General features: G+C 36.1%; 1 protein-coding gene across 2 annotated transcripts; it reads left to right on the top strand.

Moving 5' to 3' along the window:
• Positions 1 to 987: 987 nt before the first annotated feature.
• On the top strand, positions 988 to 26,719 carry PDE6C (phosphodiesterase 6C). 2 transcript variants are annotated; one of them, XM_059851623.1, is made up of 22 exons: positions 988 to 1,467; positions 9,640 to 9,792; positions 9,898 to 9,987; positions 10,217 to 10,357; positions 10,835 to 10,909; positions 10,998 to 11,062; positions 11,169 to 11,235; positions 11,963 to 12,010; positions 12,217 to 12,366; positions 13,036 to 13,179; positions 13,264 to 13,332; positions 15,494 to 15,640; positions 16,014 to 16,121; positions 16,208 to 16,317; positions 18,373 to 18,460; positions 19,845 to 19,945; positions 21,062 to 21,169; positions 21,737 to 21,800; positions 22,587 to 22,661; positions 22,802 to 22,885; positions 23,751 to 23,904; positions 26,676 to 26,719. In XM_059851623.1, the coding sequence occupies exons 1-22, from the start codon at positions 988 to 990 to the stop codon at positions 26,717 to 26,719; spliced, it is 2,565 nt and encodes an 854-aa protein (XP_059707606.1). The 2 variants fall into 2 exon arrangements, with proteins under 2 accessions (XP_059707606.1, XP_059707604.1); XM_059851621.1 differs by having other exon boundaries at positions 26,652 to 26,719.
• Positions 26,720 to 27,465: the final 746 nt, after the last annotated feature.

Here is a 27,465-nt window from a genome sequence, read left to right as displayed (position 1 = left end):
GCCTAATGTTTGTCAGTTATTTTTGTGCTATTTCATAGAACAGACACCTCCAACTTTTTCTGAAGAAAGTGTAGACCTTGACTGAATATTTATGCTTATAGAATAAAAATTTTACTGTTTCCTCAGTTTGAATTTAATCAGTTTTCTGATTTTATTCTTTATTTTGCCTCTCTCTTTTTGAGGGAAAAAAAAAAAGAATAAGCCATATCTGGCTGTACTAAGTCACATTCTAATTCTTTTATTCCATCTTCACCTAGGTAAATCATTCGAGCACTTGAACAAGCTCGGTCTTCTGTAAGGTCTTAAGGATTTCACCCATTTTATTCATGTATAGCTTCATAATTATTTACTTTTAGTAATCCAATTTCTATCATCTCCTGACTATTTCAAAGAAAGCTAAGTTCTACCCTTTAAAAGATTTTTCCATAACATGCTGTTTTCCTGCCCTTAAGTGCCTCTCAGAAATACACATGTGTACATCTGTGCACGTGTATAATGTGGGGTAAGGATCTGGGTGGAATTTCTCATATGAAGTTTTAATAGGAACTTCTGTGTGCACAGCACAGTATATATACAGTGAATGAAGGAGATAACATACAGGTACACATATCTACACATCAGACAATTTTATATGAATTAATTGGTTAGTTTAAAATGCTAAAATGGCTCCCTGAGGATTTATGAGCTAAGAATGCTCAGGGGTTTAGTGTCCTGACATCTCTTTAATTAGCGGTCTCCAAGATCTCACACTAAGAAGATGCTAAGCCAGTGCCTTCTGTCATATCTCAAGAGTATCAGAAGGCTTGGAAGCCACAGAGGAAGATGAATGTATTATTTCTGTGAGCTATACAATATGTACAAAGTACATTTTTCTTACTAGGTTAGGACTAGGGTTAGGGTTTTCTTACAGGTTAGGACTTCTTGCTGCCATTCCTGCTTTGATGGTGATGCAGTTCTAAAAGAAATACTAAGAAAAATCCAGCAAAAATGGGTGAGGTAAATAAAGACGCTGTTGAAAAATACTTGGAGAACAATCCCCAGTTTGCCAAGGAGTATTTTGACCGAAAAATGAGACCTGAAGTGGTGGGAAGTATCTTTAATGTGAACCCTGGAGATGTGAAGGAAGGAGTCAGCTTCAAAGACATGTCCCGTCTGGAGGAGTGTAACATAATTTTTGAACTGGTAACAGAAATTCAGGATGAGGCATGTGTTATGGAAAAGATGGTGCACAAGGCCCTGCAGAGGCTGGCACAGCTGCTGGAAGCTGATCGGTGTAGTCTGTTCATGTGTCGCTCCCGAAATGGTACTCCAGAGGTAGCCTCCAGGATTCTTGATATCACTCCAACTTCCAAATATGAGGAGAATTTGGTGAAACCAGAAAATGAGACTGTTTTTCCTCTGGACATCGGGATAGTGGGATGGGTTGCTCATACCAAGAAGTTTTTTAATATACCTGATGTGACAAAGGTAAGTGACTTCTCTTGGGGAATGGGGTTCTGTGTATTCTCTTCTTCCTGCCCAGGGTTTGAGGTAAAAAAGTTGTTCTTCAGAAAAATCTGAGACAGAAATCCTGACCAATAACATGAGAAAAGCATCAGCAGAGATGGTTTAAAATCCAATAGAACCATGTAATGTACCCTAGTTAGGTGTTTTCAGTGTCCTTGTAGTATTTGTAATGTCAGTGACTATAATAATGGAGGAGAACATTAGATTAATAGAGACCATTAAATGCCTGAGTTTCTGTTGAATGAGGCAGGCTTGCATTCTGTTTTCCAGTATGAGTTTGCAAGTGTTCTCTGATATCATTTCATGCTGCCATGCATGCATCTCTGAATCATTTAATTTGCAGCTTTTGTAATGAAGATGTATCCTTATTAGTAAGTGAATGAGGACAGAGGAAGATGATGTCAACATACATGTTCACCTTTATGTCAGTATTTGATTTAAAATGGGTTTGATTTTGAGTATGTGTCGATCCAGGGCTTTTGTTCAAAACCATCCATAGAAGAAAATTATTGAGTCAGAGCTGTTCTGACATTTTTGAAGTTCCTGTTGAATCTGCACTAAATCACCTTCTTTCTTTAGGGTGCTGATAAGAGTTTATTTATTACATTATTCATTAATTTTTTTTCAATCTTTATTATTATTTTTTATTACAAACGTTAATTAAAATGGCGAGTGACCTAACAAAAGTGAAACTCGCATGTGTGAGGTCTGCTTTAGAAACTGCTCTGAAATACATGGAGACATGTAGTTCAAACATGCTTTGAATTTTAAGATTTCCTTAAAAAAAACTAACCTTGCATCATCAAATGCTGGCATCTTCATTTCTTTTTAGATCTGTGTTGAAAATCTGAACATAATCAAATGGTGCTAAGAATATTATCAAGATGACAGTCTGGATTTGTAGTGTTTCCTACACAGTCAATTTAAAATTCCAGAATATTTTAGAGATAGAAACCACTACAGTGTCCTAAGCTCCATGTAAATAATCAAAATATTTATACACTGCAATTAACTATGTTTTGCAGATGGTAAACAAAAATTAATATCTTTTATCATGCTAGAAATTATAAAGGACTACTTTAAAAGCTCAGGAAAAAATGAATATTTATATATAGGAAAATAACATTCCAATATACAGTAAACTGCCTCAGATGTAAGTAGGAATCACAGGGGCAAACAGAAGACTGACTGATTTGAGAAAACCATCAGTTCATTTTCAACTGACCACTAATATCCTTTCTTCAATGGCTGCTGTTCTGACAAGAAGTGTCTGATTTATTGTCTCTTACCACCACGTGGGGAGATTGGAGGATAATCTGTCCAAGTTCATAAGACTGATTACATGAGAAAAGATCAGGAGGATCAGGGAAGATGTGCCTCCTATCAGACACTGCACTGCTTCTTAATATCATTATGTCAGAGGTGCCCAGAGCAGGGCTAACCAAATATTTCTGTGTTTGCAATAGGATTTGTTCAAAATTTTGTGACAAGTGTTATTTATACATGCTTAAGTAAGAGAACTTTCCTGTCCATCTAATCCTGTTAGGTGTTTTGTGCTCACAAATTAATTTATGTCAGCTGAGTATCTGTTGTTATTCAATCATTCTAAGGTAATCTTTACTTAGGAACCCATTTACTCTTTTAGGATTACTGAAGTCTATGCCAGTAGGCACACATTTAAAAATGCAATTCAACTAGGGTCCCATTAATCTAAACATCATTGGAATATTGACAGCTTATTACATAATTGCAAAACTCCCAGAGACTTCTCTGGAACCAAGGTTTGATATTTAAAAACAGCCCTAAAGGTCTCAAAACCATCAGGATTTTCATTCTTTATGTACAAAAAGTCAACGTTCAAGTTCACACTCCTCACACAAGAAGATCTCCCAATTATGTCACCAGAATCTTTATCTCCATAGCACATCCAGAACTGCAGCTTGAGTCACTAATGTTTAAAGCATATAATTAGTCCATGGCAGCAGAAATATGCAGCCACTGAAGTCTTTATCACTTTTTAGAAAGGACAATTATTTTTCAGTTCACTACATTGACTTCAGTCAAACAAGATTGTCTGCTACCCAAATTACGAACAAAAAATGACAGGAAGAGTTAAACCAGAGGAGAATTTTTCCCCTAGTGCCTTGTCAGAATGCAAAATGCACAATGATTATTTCTAGTTGGCTTTAGTACTTTAAAAATGTTATTTCTATCCACTTTTTACTGTTGACACAGTCCATATCCAAACAGTATAGTGTTTTTTAAGTCTTAAGTTCATGACAACGTTGACAAAAGCACAGTGTGACATTTTTATGCTTCAATCATTACCCCTTTATAACAAAAGTAAATGCAATAAAAGATCATAACAGCAATAAATCATTGAAAAATAAATTACTCCAGTTTTAGTGCCTGGTAACCAGTTCTTTAGGGATTATCTCTTTCTAACTGGAAAGGTACCAATAAACGTGAGGAAGCTCCTCATCCTGACTAATGCTCCAGAAAAGAAAAGCAGAGGAAAAGATACAGACCTTTGATAATTAACTTACTGGTCAGTCTCCTCCCCACAAGATTATGGACCTGTTGACTGTGAGAGCTAATAGTGTTTAATCCAGGATTTCATAGTTGTGAGAAACAGGAGGCCGGGCAGGATCATTACCCTAATAATTTGTCTCACATTATTCACAGTGTATAGCAGATTATGTGTCTCAAATATTACACAGTAAAATAATAGGCCAAAAAAATTTGATATGTCCATTAATATTCTTTTAACTGATGACACAGACAACATTATAAAGGAGAGTACAATCACCTTACATTTTTCTCCAAGGCATTATTTCCAAATAAAACTAAGAACTTCTACAAAGAGTATGTATTTGAAAACAAGGATTTAATTAAGGACTGGAAACTCAAGAAATAATATTATTTGTTTTAGCTGAGTAAAAAATTATAAAAATTGTGGGAAAATACTTCAAAAGAAGTGAAGACTTTTGAATTACAACTATAAAGGAGCTGAAATATTTTGGTGCTGAAATAACTAGGCCTCATTTTTAGAGGCCTTGCACTGAAATTCACAACCCCCAGTGAAGTGAAGAAACAAGAGACCATGGGAGATTCCAACTCAGATTAAGCAGCTAGAAGAGTGATTGTTGTGGCACCTAATTTAACCCCTGGAAACCCATGGTACAAATCAACTTAAATACATCTTCAAGTTGCAAGCACTGGTATCATCCCTTTGTAAGCTGATCCAGCTTCAGAACAGCAGCTCTACCCTTTAAACCAAGAGTGGGAGAGACTTTAATTCCAGGCCTGTCTAACCTGACAGGAGTTTTAGATTAATGTGGATGTTCTGGTCCCCAGACTCCAGGCTGTCTGAGGTAGCTTTTTGCACGGGAAGAATATGCACTGTAAATGTTAATGTCTGCTCCTCCGTTTTATCTTATCTTGATAATTAACATCAGATTGTCAGAAACTCATACTCAACAAATATTAACTGGAAAAATGGAAACATATTCCAGTCTTGTATAATGGCAAAAAATTTAGTCAATTTACCAGAAAATATTTTAATACAGGAAGGCATTCCTATTCATTGTGCCTTCCAGAAGAAAACCCCAACTAATTCTTTCCTTTATTTACGATTCTAACAGGGAAATTTCCAAAACTGAAGGAAAAAAAGTACATTAAAAATGAAAATTAAAAGCTTCCTTTTATCTAATTTTCTTGTTTCATGTGAAAAAGCACTTAATATAATACAAATCCAATTTCAAGAAATTGCAAAATAGTCACTATATATGGCAAATAACAAGCAGGCATTTCAGTGACATAACTCTAGTCATGTTGACAATAACAAAGTCAATTTGTTCTGTAATGCTAGTAAGTTACATCTTAAAATGAAATTTACGTCCCTGACAATACATAATTTTTGGAGCATGGCCTAAGAAAGGGCCAGGTAGATGGTTAGTATGTGTTTTTTATTTTCTATTCATACTCAATTATATAATTATGAAACAAAAACATTTGTGAGTTGAAATTAGGCTAAGTAGAAGTAAGAGATGAAGTAAGAGATGAAGCATTATAGCACATTAATACCACCTATCAAGTGGTTAAAATTTTGAGAAATTTGAGCCAATGCAAGACAATCAGTGGAAGAACCAAGGATTGGGAAGAGAAGAAAATACCGTAGAAGGACCAGAAAGAAAACCAGAAACATGTGGAGATGACGCAAAGAAATATGTGCAGTCTGAGCTCATCTATCCAAACCAGAACCTCCCACCCAATAGGAGCAAAATAGTCATAACTGCAAGGGGTCACAGTAACCTCCTCTTCCTCTTTGCTATACAAGGGGAAAGAGGTGGAAGAAAACAGGCATGTGCTGTCTTGGCCCTATCACCTCACCTGCAGGATTAAGTCTTATCCCTTGTGTGTTGGGTCACTTCAACTGCAGGCAGCATTGCAGGGAGGAATGGCTGGACAGCTGCCTGGCAGAAAAGGACCTGGGGGTGCTGATCAACAGCAGCTGAACATGAGCCAACAGTGCCCAGGTGGGCAAGAAGGCCAAGGGCATCCTGGCTAGGATCAGAAACAGGATGGGGGCAGAGATTTCTGCCCTGTACCAAGCACTGGTGAGGCTACAAATTGAATCCTGTGTCCAGATGCGGGCATCTCATTACAAGAAATATATTGAGGTGCTGGATCATCGCCAGAGCAGGGTGACAAAGCTAAAGGAAGATCTGGAACATAAGTCCTATGAGGTGTGGCTGAAGTAGCTGGGGGTGTTGAGCCTGGAGAAAAGCAGGCTTAGAGGGGCCTTATCAGTGTCTACAAATCCCTGAAAGGTGGGGGTCAGCCTCTTCTCCCAACTAACAAATAATAGGATAACAAGACGTGCCCTCAAGTTGTGCCAGGAGATGTTCAGATTGGATATTAAGAAACATTCCTCCATCAAAAGGGTTGTGCTAGCTGGCCATGCTAGCTAGACTCTGATGCTGGCTTCCTGCAAATCCAGGATATGTTGCATATCTCAGGGCCTATTTAAAGAACTGATCATTGTATAGTAAATGGCTTGGAATCTCAACATTAAATGGAGCTAGTAGGAAATGTCTGCAAATGTACTACAGTTAGGAAGTTAGCAGCAGATTTCTTTTCCATAATTTCTCTTTTAAAGCCTATTTTGTGATTTAACTGAGAGCTGAAAGTTCAAAGCATTGCTCTAAAAGATAGTTTGGTTCATAAGATCAGGCTCAAGTAGACTAAGTGTCCACATTCATGTAGTCATGGAAGCACCAAGATGTTCTTCTGGCTCTGGTACTGCAGACCACATTTCTTGCTTATTCATCTATGAACATGATTTCTTAGATATTGTGAAAAGTGATTTTCTTTGGAAAAAAGAAAGCTCTTACGCTCCCAAGAGAAAATATTTTTACAACTCTCTTGGAAACAAAGGCTTCAAAACTCCTAGAAATTATGTATTAAATATCCAGTAATGAAAAGCCTAAATCTAAGCACAACATTTTGCTTGTATATGCAAATCATGGGAGACAGGTGTCTTTGTATGTGCTGTGGGAATGCTGCCAATTTATTAGAAGGTTTTTTTATCTTTCTGCTTCACACTATCTAGGCACAGGATGGCTTGTGGTTACTAAACTTTCTGTTTATTAACAGAGACTTGTATTCAAATGTTTCTATCCTTTGCAAAAATTACATGACCAAAGTGCTTCTTCTGAACACTTCTGATCACCACTGCTTGTACCTTCATTCCGGCATTATAAAACAAAGTAAGACACAGCAGCTGAATCCTACTGATTCAGGTACCACAGGTACCTTTCAGGTGTTTAGAAATCCAGGAGTGTCTGAAGTGTTTGTTTATTTATTCCTTCACAGCAGAATACAGTACCCTAAACCCAGGAACCCGGGCCTCACCAGAATGCTAGATGCTCTTAGTGACACAGAGGGACTTCAAAACAGGGTCAAGTTACCTGTCTAATTTACTGGGTTTTCAACAGCTAACACAGTCAGAAGTGCAAAACCTGAAGCTCAAAACCACACCCAAGTCCAGAATGGTTGTGTCAGTAGATAATACATTCCACAGAACAGTGAATATTTCCATGTAATTACATACTTGTTTAGCAGGCTGCAGGACAGTACTTGATTCTCACACAGCAGCCCCTCTCACACAGAAGAGACAGATTGCCTGGCACTTTCTCCGGATGTCCGTTACAGGAGATGCTCCTATGCCTTTCTCTGAGAAAAACAGAAAATAACAACTCAGGCAGTTTGTTGGTAACTAAGAAAGGGTCCCATTTTCACATGGACAATACATTGAAAAGTGGCCACACTTTCCAGGCCCTAAATAGAGCCTGATACATTGAATGAGATTTATGGGCATGACACAGACTGTCCTTAACAGAACCAATTCTCTGCAAGAGAGCCCAGGGCGTAAATACAATATTTAAGAGTTACTTCCAGGCATTTAATTTGTTTCACTGAAATGCAGCCCTAGAAGGAAATATAAAAGGCAAACATAAAAGATGGACTGCCTAAAGACTACGAAAAACAAGGAAAAAGCCCAAATCCTAATATTTTGATGACATAATAAAACTCTGTCTTTCTTGTTAGAGTTGTATATGCTATAAATTCAACCTATACTAGAAACAATTGCTAGAGGGAAGAGGGGTAAAAGAAAATTATGAGGAAAAATCTAAATAATAAACAATTTTAGTTCTGCCATTTCCAAGCATTGTCATGCTTGATTTTACAACCTAGAAAATGCTTATTTGTTTGGGGTTTTCTTTAAGCAGCTTTATGTATAATCTGTGAAAGCTGAAGTTCCATTATGTGGCACCCTGCAACATTCTCCAGCCTATCAGCAAGGAAGACACCTTGGGATGCTCCACACAGATGTCAGCTGCCTAAGCTAAGGCAGTAATGAATAGCAGCAGTGTTTGCCAGCTCTGGGCATAGACAAGCAGTATAAGTGAGCTGAGTGCTCATCTCTGAAGAAGTTTGAATACTGACATGTTAGCAGTGAAATGTGAGGGGATGGAAAAGGCTCTGTGAAGACAGAGAATGGCTATTTCAGCTGCTTAGTAGAAACACGCCATTTCTCAGTATGCACATCTCATAAGATTTCAAACCTCCAACTCATAACTCACCTCATTCAGACGTATTTTCTTAATAACATAACAAAATATAACAACCCTTGACAAACAGATTTCCACGAAAATGTTTAAATCCCTTTTTTATTAAATTAAAGAGAACACCAAAGCCTTTGAAGAAAACACCAAGAATTTCTTGGATATGAGACAGTTATCCATGAAGCATGAACTAGCTTCTCAATATCTTTACATTAAAAAAAATTAAAATAATAGCTTTTGCTAAACCCTCCTCAGCATTTAGTTTTGAGGATGAAAATGTAAATATGGAATATTGAGTTATGGCTCATTCATTAGTCACATGGCCTTATTCCCACAGGATCACACACTCAACAAAAGCAGCTCTGGTCCTATATCCTATACCTATATCCTCTCCTTGCACCAAATGAGCCTGTAGAGCTGGGAGCAACAGGGATGGCAGTGTGTCAGACAGGAAGGAATAAGAAACAGGTCAGCTAGGTGAATAATTGTTGGGGATGCTTCTCTGCCATAAGTATTTTATACAGGACAGGAAGTACTTTTAAATATTGTATGAGGGAAATGCATAATGAATTTTATTTACTGAAAAAATAAAATAAAAATAAATATTAACATAGCCATGAAGTAATTCTCTAAAATGCAAGCCATATAGATTAGATACCCACATGGTCACAAGATCATGTATTTCCCATATTTTTAATTCCTCAGTGTTATAATAAAGACCTGCACAGAACTTGGTTTCAGAAGCTATTTTCATAACCAATGCCTCGGTTAAGCTTGTACATATAACTCTGCAAGATCAAGTTAAGTAATGATAGTGGGTTTTTTCAAGTATAAACTACTGCACTGTGAAACATTGTGCAGTAGTTTATACTTGAAAGTATAAACTGATGTTTGCAGTGCTCACAGCATTGCAAACATCAGTTTCCAAATAAAATGATGATATGCTCCTGGCATGGTAATTGTTGTGCGTTTAACTTGTGATTTTTTTTCCCTTTTCTTTCAGAACAACCATTTTTCTGACTTCATGGACAAAAAAACTGGTTATAAAACAGTCAATATGTTGGCAACTGCAATTACACAGGGTAAAGAGGTGCTTGCTGTTGTGATGGCACTCAACAAATTAAATGCCCCCGAGTTCTCAAAAGAGGATGAAGAGGTAAAATGTCACAAAATAATACAGCTTTTAGTTCAACAAGTTGTTTGAGTGACTCTATATCTTAATTTAATACTTTTGCTTTATTTTTGATCTTTGTATTTTTAGGTATTTAAAAAATACCTCAACTTTATATCTTTGATGATAAGAAATAATCACACGTCGTATCTCTACAATATCGAATCACGAAAAAGCCAGGTATAGAAGCATTTTTTAATAAAAATACTTAGTTTTTCTCTGAAACAATTATCATTCCCATTATTTTATAAACTTGCAATCTTATTGAAGTCAGGATACAATCTATTTATCTTTTTAAAATTTAATAAGTGATGCACCTTATAATTTCATTCTGGAATGCCTAGGATTCATATGTTTATGTTTTTGTATTGTTCTGAACATTATCCTATTTCTCTTTTGTTGTAAATAGCTGCTTTTGTGGTCTGCCAACAAAGTATTTGAAGAGCTAACAGATATAGAACGACAGTTTCATAAAGCACTGTATACCATTCGAATGTATTTGAATTGTGAAAGATACTCTGTTGGTCTGCTGGACATGACTAAAGAGAAGGTAAAAACTATTTTCCCTACTTAGAAACTCCTAATGTGAAGTCTCCAAGACACAAAGTTCCCATGCTTTCTAACCCTTTGGGATAATTTATTTAAAATCTAACAATGTTACAAAGACTACATGCAAAATATAAATGTGGCAAAGGATAAAACCAAAATAAACACAAAGACCAATTCTGAAATAATTTTTCATATTCATAATTCCATGCAAGAAAGGGTAGAGGTGCATGACTGATTATTGCTTTAGAAATATCTACCTGCTAAAAGAACAATTAAGCTGTACAACTATTTAGGGATAAGATTAGCCTGCAATTTGCTAGCAAACATTTATTTTTATCAATGTTTTCTTAATACTATCTGAAATATGACCATTGTAAACTAAGTAGAAATAAAAATCAAACTGTAATACACAGATGTGATGTTATCTATGAACACAGAACTGACTTTTTTCCTTTTTCCCTGTGTATCATTTTCTCAGGAGTTCTATGATGAGTGGCCAATCCGGCTGGGGGAGGCAGAGCCTTACAAAGGCCCCAAGACACCTGATGGACGAGTGAGGATATTAAGTTTTTTTTTCATGAATCTTAAGTTTGATATTGAAGTTCTACAAGTCACTTAGATGTTTTTATATTTTTATTTAGGAAGTCAACTTTTATAAGATTATTGACTATCTGTTACATGGACAAGAAGAAATCAAAGTCATTCCGTGAGTATTCACTGGCAGATGGTGAATGTGTGGTAATTAGATATTGCTGGGATAGAATAGCACGTCTACATTGTAGAAATAAATTCATTTCATTGTCTCTCAAAAGGTCACCTCCAGCAGATCACTGGTGTCTTGTCAGTGGATTGCCAACATATGTGGCTGAAAATGGTCTTGTAAGTTCATAGCAAAACTAAAAACTAGCATTTTAAACCATGCAGTTGTTCTGACTGAACAAAAAAACCCTCAAACCTCCCCATGACCAAAATCCTCTACAAAAATACCATGATGCTTCCAGTGCCTTTGGTTCCCAGTGAAATAATTTTAATCAGTATTTTGGATGGAGGCAAGGCATCAGCACAAATGGTGGAAACAGCAAGATAATTTCCCTCAGACTGTGATTATATCAGAAGAATAATATGTATGTCTGATGTCACTTTCCTGGTGTGCTAAATGTCACAAAAAATGTCAAAGTAAGAAAATCATCACATGCAAGGTTTTAAATTTTTCTTAATTTCCTATGTCTTCTTACATAGACATATGTAATTCAAAGTCAGGATGTATGACAACTATGGGTAACCCTGTAGTATTTTTAATAGAGCCATTAGTACTCAATTATTTATTTCTAAAAACCCCCATGCCATTTTAAACGGGAAGTGATTTTCTTAAGCATTATGCTTTTGCACTGTGAGACACTGAGGGACTTTGCTACAAGCATTCCAAAATTATGTCTGTTAGAATAACCACATCTAATTTAAGAGGAACAGTTTTAGTTTCTGTAGCTAGCTAGAATGCTCACTATTGTTAGCTTAGAAAATAAATATTCCTTTAAAAAATACTAGACCAAGTTCTGATACACATTATATTCCATTTCAACAATGTGTCATTTTCTTTATGCTGCAGATTTGTAACATGATGAATGCACCAGCAGATGAATACTTCTCATTTCAGGTAAATTCAATAATGTTAATAATTATAAATTTTGTAGAAAAATATTCTAGTGCTTGCCACTAATTGGTTATACATTTGATTGTATAAATAATTTCTCATTTGATTCTGATGCACAAAAAAAAATAAATTGTTACATTGCTTATGTCCATAGCTGTATTATTACTTTCAAAGAAATGCACATTTCCTGGTTTTTCGTTTTCCTTCAGAAAGGACCAGTGGATGAATCAGGATGGGTTGTCAAAAACGTCTTGTCATTGCCTATTGTCAACAAAAAAGAAGAAATTGTGGGAGTTGCAACGTTTTACAACAGGAAAGATGGAAAACCTTTTGACGAGTATGATGAACAGATCACTGAAGTAAGCTTAATAGGATTAGAGGGTTTGAGGAGATATGTGATGCTAAAAAAATATTGCAGTAAAAAGTAATTTTTATGTGTCAAAATTTTTTCAAATAGGCCACATTAACATCTAGCCAATTGTCTATCTTCTTCACAATGCAGTTTCTTGAGAATATTTTATCTCCCTTTATAAAACTGAAAATTTTTGAGTGATCATTTACATTCCAGCAATAAAAATTGCTTATAATTTTTCTTTTAATCCTTTGACTTTTTAATGATGGTGAGCATGTCCTAAGTAGCAGTGGGTAAGCACGTGTGGTGTGCTGCTTGCCAATGAATGCCAAGCCTGTGGAGCAGGCATTCATGGAGCATTCATAATTGCATGCACTCAGGCAAGATAAGGTGCTACACGGTGTACTCAAGTCCAGCCACTTGACTTAAGCTTCATAAGCCTCAAAGTCCTGTATATAAAATGGGAATATTAATTACTTATTGAGCCAAATGTCATTAGAAGCTGTGAGTGCTAACAGAACTGGCTGAAGGAAGATAAAGGCCTATAACAGATAGAGTGGCACCTTGCTTTTCAAAGGGCACTAACAGAAATGGGACTTTAAGAAAACTAAGTGCAAATTTTCAGGTTTATTCTGTTGTCATGGCATCATCTCTGCTTTACTTGACTTTGTTGCAGACTCTCACACAGTTCCTGGGGTGGTCTGTTTTAAATACTGACACTTACGACAAAATGAACAAACTTGAAAACAGGAAAGACATTGCTCAAGAAATGCTTATGTACCAGACAAAGGCCACCCCTGCAGAAGTTGAATCGATCCTGGTAAGTTTCTGTCCACAGCCACAAAATTAAAACAGGAAACTTACTACACAAACCCTCAATTTTCTTACTCTTTTTCATTTTTAGAAATACAAGGAGAAACTGAATGCAAAAAGTTTAGATGAATGCGATCAAAAGGATCTAATCAGGATTTTGGTAAGTCATTCAACTGAAAATTCAGGTGGTGTATTTATATCAGAGAGTAATGTGTCCTCATCACAGAATAGGTTGTGTATGGTGAAATCCTGATGAAAACAGTCAATGTTAGCTATCAGTTCCATAGGCTAGATGGAGTTGATTTAGTAACATATCCTCAACCTCTTCTGTCCTTCTTTGTGCAGACCCCACTGCTACCCAAAGGGAAGCATTCTGTCACAAATGTACATCAAGACACTTGGACAGTCAGAGTTACATAGACATTTTTATATTAATTAACATTTAGATTGTTACATTTCTTAAAATAGTCATATGGGAAATGCTATATCTATAAGTGAATTTAATGTATTTAATTCTGAAAATAAAAGAAAGGGATGTTGTGGTGAGGCTACTTGCATTGTGGGTAAGAGAACGTAGGTAGTAGTGTCCAGTGGAACAAACTTACTTTCAGATTTTTTTTTCTCCATTTATGTAGGCAGAGAAGTCTAAAGACAGTGACCTGTGGCTCCACAGTGACAAAACAGATTTGACCTAATGAGTTCTCTGCTCTACTACTCTGCTACTACTGAAACAAAAATGAGTTTGTAGTGCAGTCCTCTGGCTGCCTTAGTATTTCAATCTAGAAAGGCATTGTCTTTGAAAGAAAGCTCCTATTTTTGCCCATTTAGTGCACTTCAACAGTCCTGGAGCACATGAATTGGCCTACTTTATCTGAATAAACCTCAAATTCAGAGCAAAGATGTGCTCTGAATGAAAACACTGAATGAACTTCCACTATTAATGGATCAAAACAGAGCTAGGTTGAAGAAAAAAGGTCAAAATACACACAAATCTGTTGACTTCCAGTACCAACAACTTCCCATATTTCCTCCTATTATACCACATTTGCTAATGTACACATAGCCATAGGGAAAAGATCTCATTAAACACTTTTAATTATGTATATGTGCATGCTGGAATACATTGGTGCTAATGTTTTACAGGCTTCCACACAACAGATACTCACACAGCTTGCAAGTGGTGAAAAAAAAAAAAATCAACGGACAGTGTGTAGATTCACATGCCTTTTAAAGGAAATTTAATTTAGCAACATGAAAATCTACAAAAATAATAGAAATTATAAAATTTTTCCATGGGTAGAGTAAAATCTGATTATTCTGATACAGGCTCTAAATTTAAAAACATAACACTGGTATGAATTTTTAAGTCTACAAAAACCAATTTGTTCTTTCAACATTGTGGAGTCACAATTTCAAAGGTCTATTATCTTCTGCACTGCCAAGGCTACATGCAAGTGCTTTATCCTATTATAAGATCTGGAATCCCAGATAACTAATAGGATAAAGCAGGTGTTTCTAGATCTGATGATTCACCAAGTAATGGGTCTTAAAACAACACTGGTCTAGGTTTCTTTGTCCTTGATCTCAGATCTGTGTAGATATAAAGGAAAAATCCAGGGAGAAGGAAAGGGATGATCAGCCTTATTTGTTGAAATAAATGCATACATTCAGTCGTATTTTTTCTTTCTCTATAAAGTGAAGATCCTTTATAGACTACTGAGGAGAAAGGGAGTAATTGTGACAACATAAGCTATTTTTTGTGTTGCATCAGACTTTCTTGAAAAATTCTTGTTTGGATTAGAACACATTCTTTAAAATAAGATGCTGGTCTCTCTAGGCTTTGAGAGAGATGAAGAGTGTTAGACAACAGTTCACTAATAGCACTATTACCATTTAGGCTATACAGTGTGACTCTGTATCATATATAGAAAATAGCCAATTTAATTTGGTTGAGAAAAAGATGAATGCAGCCTTGAGATCAGGCTAAAAGTGGGAGAATCATGGGATTTTATACCAGGGAAGAGAATTTCCAAGGACCAAGATTTCTAAACTAAGGAAATGTTGAGAAGGTTACAACACATTTTGTTGGAATTCAGAGTAGGAATTGCTCAAGGCTTTTATCTATTAATTTTGAGAAGAAAGCCAGCAGGATCATGATTGTATTTCATAATTCAATACACATTAGTTCATACTGACACCTGAGACCTTTGAAGACATTATAAGCATATTTTCCTTCAACAGTATTTCTACTGAAGAAAATTAAAAAGCTTTTCTAGCTTGTCCTTGATAGAAAACCCCTTGTTTTTGATATTTCCTAACAGAAAGAAGAATTACCTGATCCAAAAGATTTAGAACTGTATGAATTCCGCTTCAGTGACTTCCCTGTTACAGAGCATGGCCTGATAACTTGTGGAATACGACTGTTCTTTGAGATAAATGTTGTTGAAAAATTCAAAGTCCCAGCTGAGGTCTGCTTTATTTTTCTTGTTTATATATTTTTAATAGAAGAAAAATATCTGGGTTTATATGCTTTAATCTAGAAGTAGACAATACTAAAATATTATTGGTATGTTTAACAATATTCTATTCTCAATGAAACATTTACATACTTGTCAGAAAAACATCAAATTAATCCTGAATTGTGTAAGATAGGTAAGGAATTAAATCCACATGCATCTATGTAAGAAAAAATTGCAGTTTCCATGTTTAATTTACTGAAAAACATTTGTTTTCAAAGAACTTGCAAAATTAAATAATTTCATAGTATATTCTAGTTATTTAATGGGAATTCCTTTGTTGTGTTTCAATTAACAGCTGTCTGTTCCCTTTGGTTCCCAATAGGTCCTTACAAGATGGATGTACACAGTCAGGAAAGGTTATCGGGATATCACTTACCATAACTGGAGACATGGATTCAATGTGGGACAAACAATGTTTACTCTGCTGATGGTAATGTTCATTAACTAGTATTCTTTCAACTCCAGATGGAAAATTCAGGAAGACATACGCTCAGAGTTATCTGTTTTCTTTTACAGACAGGAAAAATAAAGAAATACTATACTGATTTAGAAGCCTTTGCCATGGTTGCTGCTGCTTTCTGCCATGATATTGATCACAGAGGGACCAATAACCTGTATCAAATGAAGTAAGTATAAGTGATCAAATATATGGAAATGTACTCCCTTTAGTGGAAAACAAATTTTAAAATGTCAAAACTTGCCAAAATATAAGGTATCTATTCCATACTCATCTGGTATGAATAAATAATTATGCTACAGAAGATATTTGCCCCAGAGGACTTCAGGCAGCTGAAACATAAAGAAAAAATGCAAAGGCAGAATCTGAGAAGGATCTCCTGAAGCTGCAATCCATTTTTAAGACTCTAGCTTTTTAAAACTCTAGCAATGCTTGGATTGTAGCAGACAGAGCCTCATGTGCACGAGGACAAAAAGAAATTAGTAAAGTAAATTAAAATCCATAATTGGACTACTTTTTCAAGACAGGGCACAAGCACTTTTCTTGAAAGTGATTCGAGACGTGATATAGACAAAGGCCAGTCTAGAGTGAGACAGAATTTTTTGCTCTGGTTTCCACTGTCTAATTTGACTAGTTCAGTTGTTCTTCCACACACTCAGTTTCCTGATATGGGTCCTTTCCTGAGGTGTAATCTCCTATGTTATACAAAAGTCTTATTCAACAAGCTTGAGTTCTACTGCTGGGTCCACAGGCCCAGAAGTTAACACATCATGAGGTTCAAGCTTTGCAATTCATGCTGTAATATGTCCTGAGAAAATAGTCTAAAGGATTTCTTTGTGATTTTTACCTTGTTTGTTATGAAAAAAAAAATTAATTCATTTAAATTTTCCCTTGTATTAAAACATTATGTATCATGGTGAGACCCACTCTTCTCCTGAGGAGTGGACATCCTACCATTTAGTATTTTATGTGATCTGTGTGGGCTTGTTTCCATGTGCTAGCCAGAGAACACATTTCTTAGAATGTCATGTGTATCAGAAGATCACAATTTTCTGGCTAGCTTCCACCAACCGTATCTCCAGAGTGATTGATCCTACCCCTCTGACCCTGAATCCACTGCTCACATTTCAGCCTTTTCAGCCTATGTGCTAGAGCAGTGACGCAAAGGGATTTTCCGATTATTTCCAGGGATTCTCCAGGTGACGTAGGAAAGAGAATGACAGATGCTGATTCTTATTCAATGGACTGCCTCTCATCCAAACAAGTTTAAGGGGGGGGTTGTAGCGGGTTGGGTTTAAATCTTTCCACTGTGGTCTTCCCTAGATGGAAGCCCTCTACATGAGGTCATATGCAGTAAAGCTATTTATAGAACTCATCAGGCTTTACCACGAGAGTCCTAATCACATCAGTAAACAGGGGTGCCATCTAGTAATCCTCCTTGGGTTATCTGGGAAACAGAGCTATAAATCAAGGGAAAAATGATAAAAATGCACTTTCAAACATGTAGAACTACCTGGAGCCCATGTAAGAAGGATGCTTCTCCCTTCGTCTCACAACCATCATCTGATGCAGAATTTTCTCGTCTTGAAGCTTAGTCCAACATCAGGGGAACGCTTTAAGATCTGTGGTAGAATGGAACAAACCTGAGCTATCAGGACTTTTGCTGTCCATAAAAAGGCAATTTTGGGGGAGTGAAGTAGCCCAAGAGCATTAGAGGAATTAAACTCCATTATATTGTGTGGTGCAAAACCAGCATATTCTTTTACTTTAGACTTAAGTTACAGTTAACTAGAATCCCAGGGCACACGGCCCAGTCATCACAGATGTACAAGAGTTCAAAAGCAATGCAGCAGAATAAACACTAAAAGATGGATAAAGGCTACTTTTAAGGTATCTAAAACGAGCATAGATTAAACAAACAGCAAAACTGAACATGCAGGACAAAATGAAGCCATATTTTATATACCAGTTTTTGAGTTTTGAGGCATCTAACAATGACTTTGACTTTAGTGGACACTGAACACCCAGTGCTCTCCGAGTTCCATCATTACCCAGTCACAAAAATGAAGGGAAGCAAGTTGGGGTTTTTTCTCTTCATCATACCAATAGCTCATTTGTACAGATTAGACTATCATACCAATAATATGAAACCTGAATAAAAACTATTGCCTTCAAATTATATTTATATATATTATACTCTAAATAATTGCTAATTTTTCCACAGGTCAGCTGCTCCCCTGGCAAAACTTCATGGTTCTTCCATTTTGGAAAGGCATCACCTAGAGTACAGTAAAACCCTGCTGCAAGATGAGGTACGTCATGGACCTTCTGCTCACACCAATCAACACTGAAGATCCAATTAAGTTACAATGTTCCAAATTTCACTGGGTCTCATGCATTTCTCTAGGTCCACATAAGAAATCCTAAAATTCAGAAGTTTAAGACAAACTCTTATGCATTTTCCACTTCTGGAGAAACATCAGTGATTCTGTCCTGGAACAGATTCACCTCAGATAGAAAAGTTTCTCCTCTGGGCCTTGCTCACACTCTTCAGGTTTTTCTGTTTCCACAAAACAGCTGATATTGAAACCAAAGCAGAAAAATGCAATATATATATATACATATATATATATATATATATATATAAAATCTTGTCATTAAGAGCTGTGCCTGGCTTATGAGGTCTGAATTCGGCTGCAGGCCCTGGCAGCTGAGGAACAAAAGAGGTCCACGGCGAGGCTCCCGGCCCTCAGGCCAAGCCCCGCCCCACACCGTGCCAGGTTACCGGGGCCGGGAATGGCCGGCGCTGCCGCAGCTCCATTACCGATGTTCCTGCACGGCAGCCGTCCCCAGCTGCCCTTCCCAGCTGCGGGGGTGACGCTCCCGCCGCAGCCCCAGGCTCAGCTGCCCCTCAGGGCCCTGCTCCTCCACTGGGCACTGGCCACCCTGCCCTCAGCGGCGTCAGGCTCTGGCCTACTGCAAAACACACTATTTACACGCTCTGCCGTGTATTTTGGAGGGTGGTTTAACAGCAGGGCATGCACATATGCACCCCTTCCATGCCTTGTTTGCAGCAGAAGGGCAGATGCCCACTTCACCCTCATTTTCCACTTCTAATCCCTGCGGTGATGCTGTTGCCTGACCTCATGAGGCCACAGAATAAATCCTTACGCAAAGCAGTAGCACTGTGTTAATAAAAACCCTAGAAGGTTTATGATATGAAAACAAACAAACCTTTCCCTTTATTGATGGCAATGTACTTTGTCAAATGCGAGATGCCAGGGACTGACTCCTGCTCTCTGGAGGCTCTCACCAGCAGCATCACTGTGCCCTGGCTCATGCAGGCCTTGTATCTCTGTTAAAGAAGGAAATAAAACCAAGACACTAAGAAAAATGCTGTATGATGGTCTCATTCCCTTTGCCTGAGGAAAAGGACATTGCACATATTGTGGTAGGTCCCATACACTGCTGCAGGCAATTGTGCAAACCCAGTTTAACAGGAAGGGAAGCCGGGAAGCTTTTAAAAGTCAGGAAAATTAGGTTAATGGAATGTGAATTTTTAATTTTTATCATTACTTTAATTTAGGGACTGTAGTAGGCCAATTTTGTTACCCTATTCCGTGAGACAATCTGTATAGTACGAACCAAAGACAGTGTTATAAAAGGAATTGAAATCCTAAACTTTCCACCTTGCAGAGCTTAAACATCTTCCAGAACCTAAATAAGCGCCAGTATGAAACCGTTCTGCACTTATTTGAAGTTGCAATAATAGCAACTGACTTGGCTTTGTATTTCAAGTAAGTACTAAATTCTGTATAACTTCCTACTGAAAAAAATCAGTCCTGTTGAATGTATAACTGTAGTTTTTAGTTGTTTATATGCAGCATACAAAGATGTTTATATGCAGAGAACAGAACTCTACTTAACATTGTAGTTGAGTCTAATTCTTGCAAAAACCAAGACATTCTTAGTTTGACTATAAGCTTTCAAATTAGAGAATGGATGAATGTATATAAGACTTAGTAGGTAATACATTTAGTAGGTCATTTCAATATACATTTAGTTACAGCAAGCACTATGTTCCAGAAGTGTGGATTTGGTAGCCTAATCATAAGGTTGTGTGCATGTGTAATATTTTACATACCATACAACAGATACTCAGAGTAAGCGGGACCATGCTGAAAATTAAAAAAAACCTGTCAGACATCTATTGATCTCAGTGCTAAATATGCCAAAGACTCCAAATTTCAAACTATCAATTATATTCCTAAGTTAGTGAATTAGTGTGCTTTAATGATGGCTATCTTAAAGATATGTGGAGACTTTGTTTTATGACTGGGACAATTTAAAGTCAGAAGACAGGTAAAAATTCAGGAAATTGTTTAATAGCAGTTACTAAGATTTAGAGAAGAGTAATTCCCTTATTTTATTCATTCAAAGCACAAACTAGAAGATTTATGAAGCAATAGCAAGACAGGTTTATGTTTTTGATAGCTCTTTTCAGTCATGTCTTAGTAACTCTAAGGATTTTTGATGGGAGGGAGTGGCAGAGCATCTATTAGTATTTGCTTCACTTTTCCCAATTCAGTATGTTACAGGAAGTAATGAACACGTAATGCAAAAAAATGAGAATGTCACGCCAAAGAGATTAATCTGAGGAGGCAGGAAATTGGTTGTTTCTTTGTCAGGAACTCTGACATATTATTTCACATGCCAGACATATGTAGCAAAACCAAAGCGTCTAGATTACCTTAAAAGTTTGCATGCAACAGCAGGGAAGTATTACTTTGATACTGCTATGACTAGGATGATATTTGGGAAAAGCACAAATATCATAAATATTATTTTATATTTCATTTTTAATGCAGGAACTCACATTCAGTAATATATGCTTTACTGGTTTGCTTTAACAGGAAAAGAACTATGTTTCAAAAGATTGTGGATGCAATTGAAAAAATGGAAACAGAAGAGCAGGCAATTAAGTATATATCTATTGACCCAACGAAAAAAGAAGTCATCATGTAGGTGGTTAATATTTTACTCCTTATTCCATCAATTATCTAGGACTAGATTTTAAAAGAATTTGGACCCCTTAACATGCAAATTTGGACTTAGCGCTATTGTCCAATGACGAGCACAACCATGATTTTAATTTAGAAATTGATGCCTATAATCTTCTTAAAATGTGCAAAATATTATTTCATTTGGCATCCTAAATTCCTTAAAACCTAGACCTTTTATTTTTTTATAATCTTCCTAGCACTGGATAGTTAGGGTTGGTAGGGACCTCTGGAGATCATCCTGTCCAACCCCTCTCCCGAGGCAGGGTGACCTAGAGCAGATTACACAGGAACTGGTCCAGGCAGGTTCTGAATGTCTCCAGACAGACTCCACAACATCCTTGGGTAGCCTGTTCCAGTTCTCTTCTACCTTTAATGGATATTTGTTCTTCCTCAGATGGAGGTGGAACTTCTTGTGGTTTAGTTTATTGCCATTGCTCCTCACCTTATGGGCAGCACTGAAAAGAGTCTGATACCGTCTTCTTGACACCCAAAACTATACTCTTGTTTTGGTTTTTGTTTTCAAAGGGCTATGATGATGACTGGATGTGACCTGTCTGCAATAACCAAGCCCTGGGAAGTGCAGAGTAAGGTAGGTACTTTTGAAGTAGACTGCATTAACTGCATTTACTCTCTGTTTTATTGTCCATTTGGTGCATGATCAATTAAAATATTAAATTATTATTATTTGATGCATATTTAAGTACCTGTTGCTTCAAGAAAAGAACCTCTACCTTTCTGTCACTGTGAGTGTAGGTGGTCAATCACTTTGCAGCTGTCAACCCTTCTCTACTTGTCCTTCCACTAAAACTGGCACTGCTGATTCTGGCAACTGTTCTAGCTACCCTTAAATATCACCCAATTATTTCTTTGCTAGACAACTTTTGCTACTTTCCAGCTATTTTTAAGACACAGATTTAACAACAGTATGGTTTGAATTGTGTCTGTTCTGTAGATCTTGGTGCCATTGCAAAACAGCTTAAACACACTAAAATTCTATAATACAGAGTGGTACGTAAGTACTTCAAGTACTCCAGTATTTATTGACCATCCTGCTGAAGCTCATCACTTAGCCTTACAAGAATATGTTTTAACAAAGTATAATCAAAATAAAACTGCAAATACTCATTCTTTTAAGTTATACACATTACGGGTATTACAAGACTCTTATGTTGCTAATATTGTCTTGTTTCTGTCAGCAATAATCTGTTATTTACTCAGCAGGCATCAAAATATTGCTAGTGACAATTTTCTGGGAATAACCTTAAGTACAGCAGGCAGTGTCTGTAGGTCTTTTCGCATTTTCTGGAAAGCCTTGTTCTATTTATTTAAATTTACTATTTTCTGCTGACAATTCCCCTGAATTGTACCTCTTCAGGTTGCCCTCATGGTCGCAAATGAATTCTGGGAGCAAGGCGACCTGGAACGAACTGTGCTACAGCAACAACCTATTGTAAGTACTAAATAATTTCACTGTGTTAAGCAATATTAACTGTTATTAAAACATTGAATAAATAACCATGATGCTTATGAGATCACTATACTAAAAAGCATGATATCTACATATTCTAAATTACTGCTCTTTTGTTCTAGCCTATGATGGACAGAAACAAAGGAGATGAACTACCTAAGCTCCAAGTTGGTTTCATAGACTTTGTGTGTACATTTGTGTACAAGGTAAGAATAACTGGTTTTGTTTTCCTGTTCCAGCAGTTCTGATGGCACAATCAGTGATAAGATGTTGCAGTAAAAAATTCTAGACAGCAGCAGTACTCCTGGTCATAGGGTGAACCACTATCACAACCACCATAATTTTTCAGTATTTTGCTACATCAAATAATTGTTCCTATAGAATAAATTCAAGAGATGTGAAGCAAATTCATAAAAGAGGAAGACCCCAGTGAAAGTTCAGGGTGCTGAGGATTTGTTATTGCCTGGAAAGACTGAGTTACAAAGTCCAGCTTGATTCTTCCTAGTCCCATTTAATATAAGCAAGCAAAGTGGATAGTTACAGAAAGCAGTTAATAACACAGCATAGGGAATATGAATACACAATATTTAGGGCATGCAGATATGCTGTTTCTTTTGTAAGGCACTGAAATGTCTACATCTTTAATCCCTGTCTAGTTTTTAATATTATTCAAAAATACCAGGCAAAAATGTGATGTGATTTTTTACCATCTTCAGAAATATCCTTATCTGCTTGGAATATATTATAGGATAACAGAATTTTTCATTGTATCCTGATACTGATAATCATTTGATAAAATATGTATAACAGTTGTATTATTTGAGTCAGGCTATCATATGTAGGATTAGAGAAGATATTAAAAATGTGCAACATATAATTACAATATTTTCCTAACAGACTATGTGCACAGTAGGGCATTATCATCCAACACGGTATTTCCAACAATATGCCTTGGAATTAGATGTAATAGAAAAATTAAATCTTTTCTCAACAGTATTTCCACAATTTCAGACTTAACAATTAATCAGTGCTTGCAAATTTCTAATTTACTGATTTCAATTGCTTGCACAGGAATTCTCGAGGTTTCACAAGGAAATTACACCTATGTTTGATGGTCTTCAAAACAACAGGGTTGAATGGAAAACACGAGCTGATGAATATGAAGAGAAGATGAAAGCTATTGAGGAGCAAAAGAAAAAGGAAGAAGAAGCAGCTGCCCAAAAAGGTTAAGTAACTTCTTAGGTTTTCATTTACATATATTTTTATGGCAGTCAACATATTCTCTCTCAAATTCAAACAAGCAGTGCAGTCGTGCAATATTAAACTTTATGCTAATGGTATGCAAGTTCTGAATCAGCCAAATTAGGTTTATCTTTACTTGAAAGAGAAGTAACCTTTAAGGACTACACAAATCCAGTACACTGACCTCATTTTCTGAACTGCAGAATTATATAATATGACCACCACAAAAGTGAAGGGAATGTAACATTTCTTCTATCTAAAACTTGAAACTGAATGTAATTAAACCATTGCTGATCTGAAATACAGAATATGTATCAAAATTCTGCATGGCATCAGCCCCAAATGTATTCAGGTGCTTTGTTTTCAGTTGAAAATGAAAAACATAAGGGAACAGAGTATGCATTTGGAACATTAAAAAAACAGTGACAATCCCCACTTCTCTTCCAAGTTTAAGATAAAGCTTTTGGCTCTAGTTCCCTACCACCAGTTTCTTGGCTGAAATACACTCTCTTGTATAACAAATTCAACATTAATCTTCCAAAGACCAACCAAATCCTAAAATTGGAAGCATGGTTCTGCATAGCATAACCTAGAAGAGAATCTGATTTTATAGAAACTTGAAACCTGTCACTCAAGTGTAAGAGTGAAATAAGTCAGGTAATTTTATTTTTTGTATTGCATGTGGAGCAGCAGCTACGGCTCTGCCAACTGATTGAGATGACTGAACAGGTTCAAAGATGAAAAAAACCCACATGTGATTAAAACAGTGATATACAGTCAGCTAGTTTGAAGAAGAAAAGTTAGTTTACTCTGTGTTTCGCACATCTTAAAAATATAAAACAGTTCTGAATAATTTGTTAATCAGTATCTGTGGGAAATAGGTGAGTATTCTTCCCATTTCATACAAAAGAAGCTATTCAAGGCTACCCATCAAGTTACTGTCAGTGTGTGAAATAGTTATAGGCTCCTATAAAATTGATACTAGGTTACAATAAAAGTAAATGTAGAAAAAAAAAAAGTTGTTGCAAAGTGGTATAAGAAGTACAGTAAGTTACATGATTTAATCAAAGCAGATTTCTGAAAGAGTTTAATAGAATGAGTCAAATATTTTGGTCTGCTCACACTGTGATACTACTTACACACATTTTCACAGAAATTCCACCCTCCTACTTTCACCCAAGTTTATTTTTAATTACACTTTCATTTTTTTGAAATCATAAAACTTTATTTAAGATTTATTTATTGCTGAGAACTAGCTGGTTGTCAGTATGAAAAAAGTACTTTTTCCTTACAATGGAACATAACAATCTGAACTTTACAGAAATACCAGCAAAACAAAACAAAACCTGGGACCTCCTTACACAGCTTCAAACCTCCTTATACATTTGCTTTCTCAGCAAAGAATGCTACCAAAAAAAGTTACCAAAGTTAGATCCAATGTTCCGAAGTATAACCTTCTTAAATAGAAATTAAATAATCAATTTAGGAAGAGTCAGTTATTTCTACTCTCACTTGGAAATTAGGACCATCCTACATCATTGGTATTTGGAATCACTTAAGTCACTGAATTAAGAAATGTTTTCCTCATAGGAAAATAGGAAACCTTACACAGGCAAGCACAGACAGACTGATTTGCAGAAGCTAAGGATCTGGCCTTTGCATAACTGGCAACACAAAACAAAAGGGAATTATTCTGTATCCTTTAAAAAGAGGCACTGGAATGAGGCCATGGGCATTTGTGAAGAACAGATCTGACCCTGTCAAATCAAGGCCATGTAAATATATGGGTTTGTTAAGTCAGTTCATACAAACAAAGATTTGATACATGCTGAACCATGGTGGTTTCTCTAGAACACACTGACCTGACTATTCTTAGCCATTCAGTAGACACAAAATAAACATGTTTGCTGAACCACTACAGTGGAAAGTTCAGAACTGAAGTAAAGCAAAATACAGTATTAAAATGAGAAAATCAAATACATAGTTAGTAACATAGTGTTGATTATATCCACAAATTACAGAGGGTAGGACACTGATTATGTGACATGTTTCAATGCAGGTGGAAAGGGTCGAAAATGACCTAGTAACATGGTGATCCACAGCTTTCAAATGTAAGTTTTAATTCTAATATTGGTATCTTACCTTAAGTGAATCTGGATATGCAGTTTATTACATTGAAAGAATCTTAACGATGACCAATGAACATCTGTGGCATCATTTGAGAGAGAGTAACAGAATCAGTAGCTATAAATAAAAACATAAGACGTGTCTATCTCTCTCTTAATTAGTATTTACAAAGGGATTCATGCAGGGTTGGAAAAAGGTTTTTGCAGTTAGGTCAAATTAAAGTTTTTGTATCATCTGCTTCAAAAATAGATTCACAGATTATTTTGCTTCAAGAGTTTCTTTCTTTTGCATGGCTTGCATACCTCAGTTTTGTATGTGTGGGACAGACATATATTTTAAATACTGAAACTTTCCAGTAAGAGTGGTTCAGTGTGTGTTTGGTCCCTTGAGAAATGTTGGTATCAACTCCTACACTATATACACATATGTATATATAACGTGTCATTGTTTCTTATTCCAATATCCCAAACAAGCAGTGAAAATTCAGACAGCCAAACATACATAATATGCATAAAATAAAAGCAGCACTCCATAATAAGGAATTAGAACAGCTAAAATTAACAGAAAATACTCATTTTACTTTCCTTCCTTGTTTTTTAACAGAAAGTGCTGCTGGAGGTGGTGGAGGTGGTGGTGAAGAAGGAAAATCCAAAACCTGTGTAGTTTTGTAATTCTTTGTCTCAGACACTGTTCCTGCTACAAGAAAAGACATCTAGAAAGAACTTCAATGAGCCCCAGTTGATTTCTGCTTTGCATAGAATAGTATAGATCAATCTCTTAATTCTCTTAAACACTTGCCATTTGTTGGAAATAATTTTTAATGGATAAAAAAAACTGGTTACAATTAAAAACTGGAAAAAATAATGGTGCAAAATGAGTTAACTGTGTGCTTTAGGTATTTTTTCATGTCACTCAATTTACATACAGTACTTTTATTAAAATATGTAACTTCTACACACTGTCCAGAAAAAATATAAATAATGTGGACAGATGTTATATGAAATTACTGAATGAAACCTAAGATGTAAAATTCAAACCAAAAATTGCAATATTTATAACTTTGATATTTAGATTTTTATATTATGTGTATTTCCTTAGTCTGTAATTCTGTCATTTTCCTTCATTCTCAGTACTATATAAAGTCCTAGAGTAAAACATTTCTTTCACTTTAGGAATGCACACCACAACTCCCTAGCTCTTATCTATAAAAAGCAGGCCCATGGTACACTGATTTTTTTCCAAAGTTACCAATGATAAATCTGTAAATTATAGCCATTGCAGCCTTTTGATCATATGCAAATGGCTCTCCCACAGTTCTTAAACTGACCAGCTTTTATTGTATAAATGTAAAATAGCAGAACACAAACATCATACTTTATACACAAGTTTACTAAGATACACCAGCATATCTACAGTA

This window comes from Haemorhous mexicanus, chromosome 7 (assembly GCF_027477595.1).
Source record: "Haemorhous mexicanus isolate bHaeMex1 chromosome 7, bHaeMex1.pri, whole genome shotgun sequence".
Lineage (NCBI taxonomy): Eukaryota > Metazoa > Chordata > Aves > Passeriformes > Fringillidae > Haemorhous > Haemorhous mexicanus.
This window is presented reverse-complemented; position numbering and strand designations above follow the sequence as displayed.

Coding starts and splice junctions, on each gene's coding strand:
- PDE6C (XM_059851621.1), top strand. CDS start 988: ATGGGTGAGGTAAATAAAGACGCTGTTGAAAAATACTTGGAGAACAAT. Junction 11,063..11,168: donor GAAGAAATCAAAGTCATTCC/GTGAGTATTCAC, acceptor GTCTCTCAAAAG/GTCACCTCCAGCAGATCACT. Junction 22,886..23,750: donor TGTGTACATTTGTGTACAAG/GTAAGAATAACT, acceptor TTGCTTGCACAG/GAATTCTCGAGGTTTCACAA.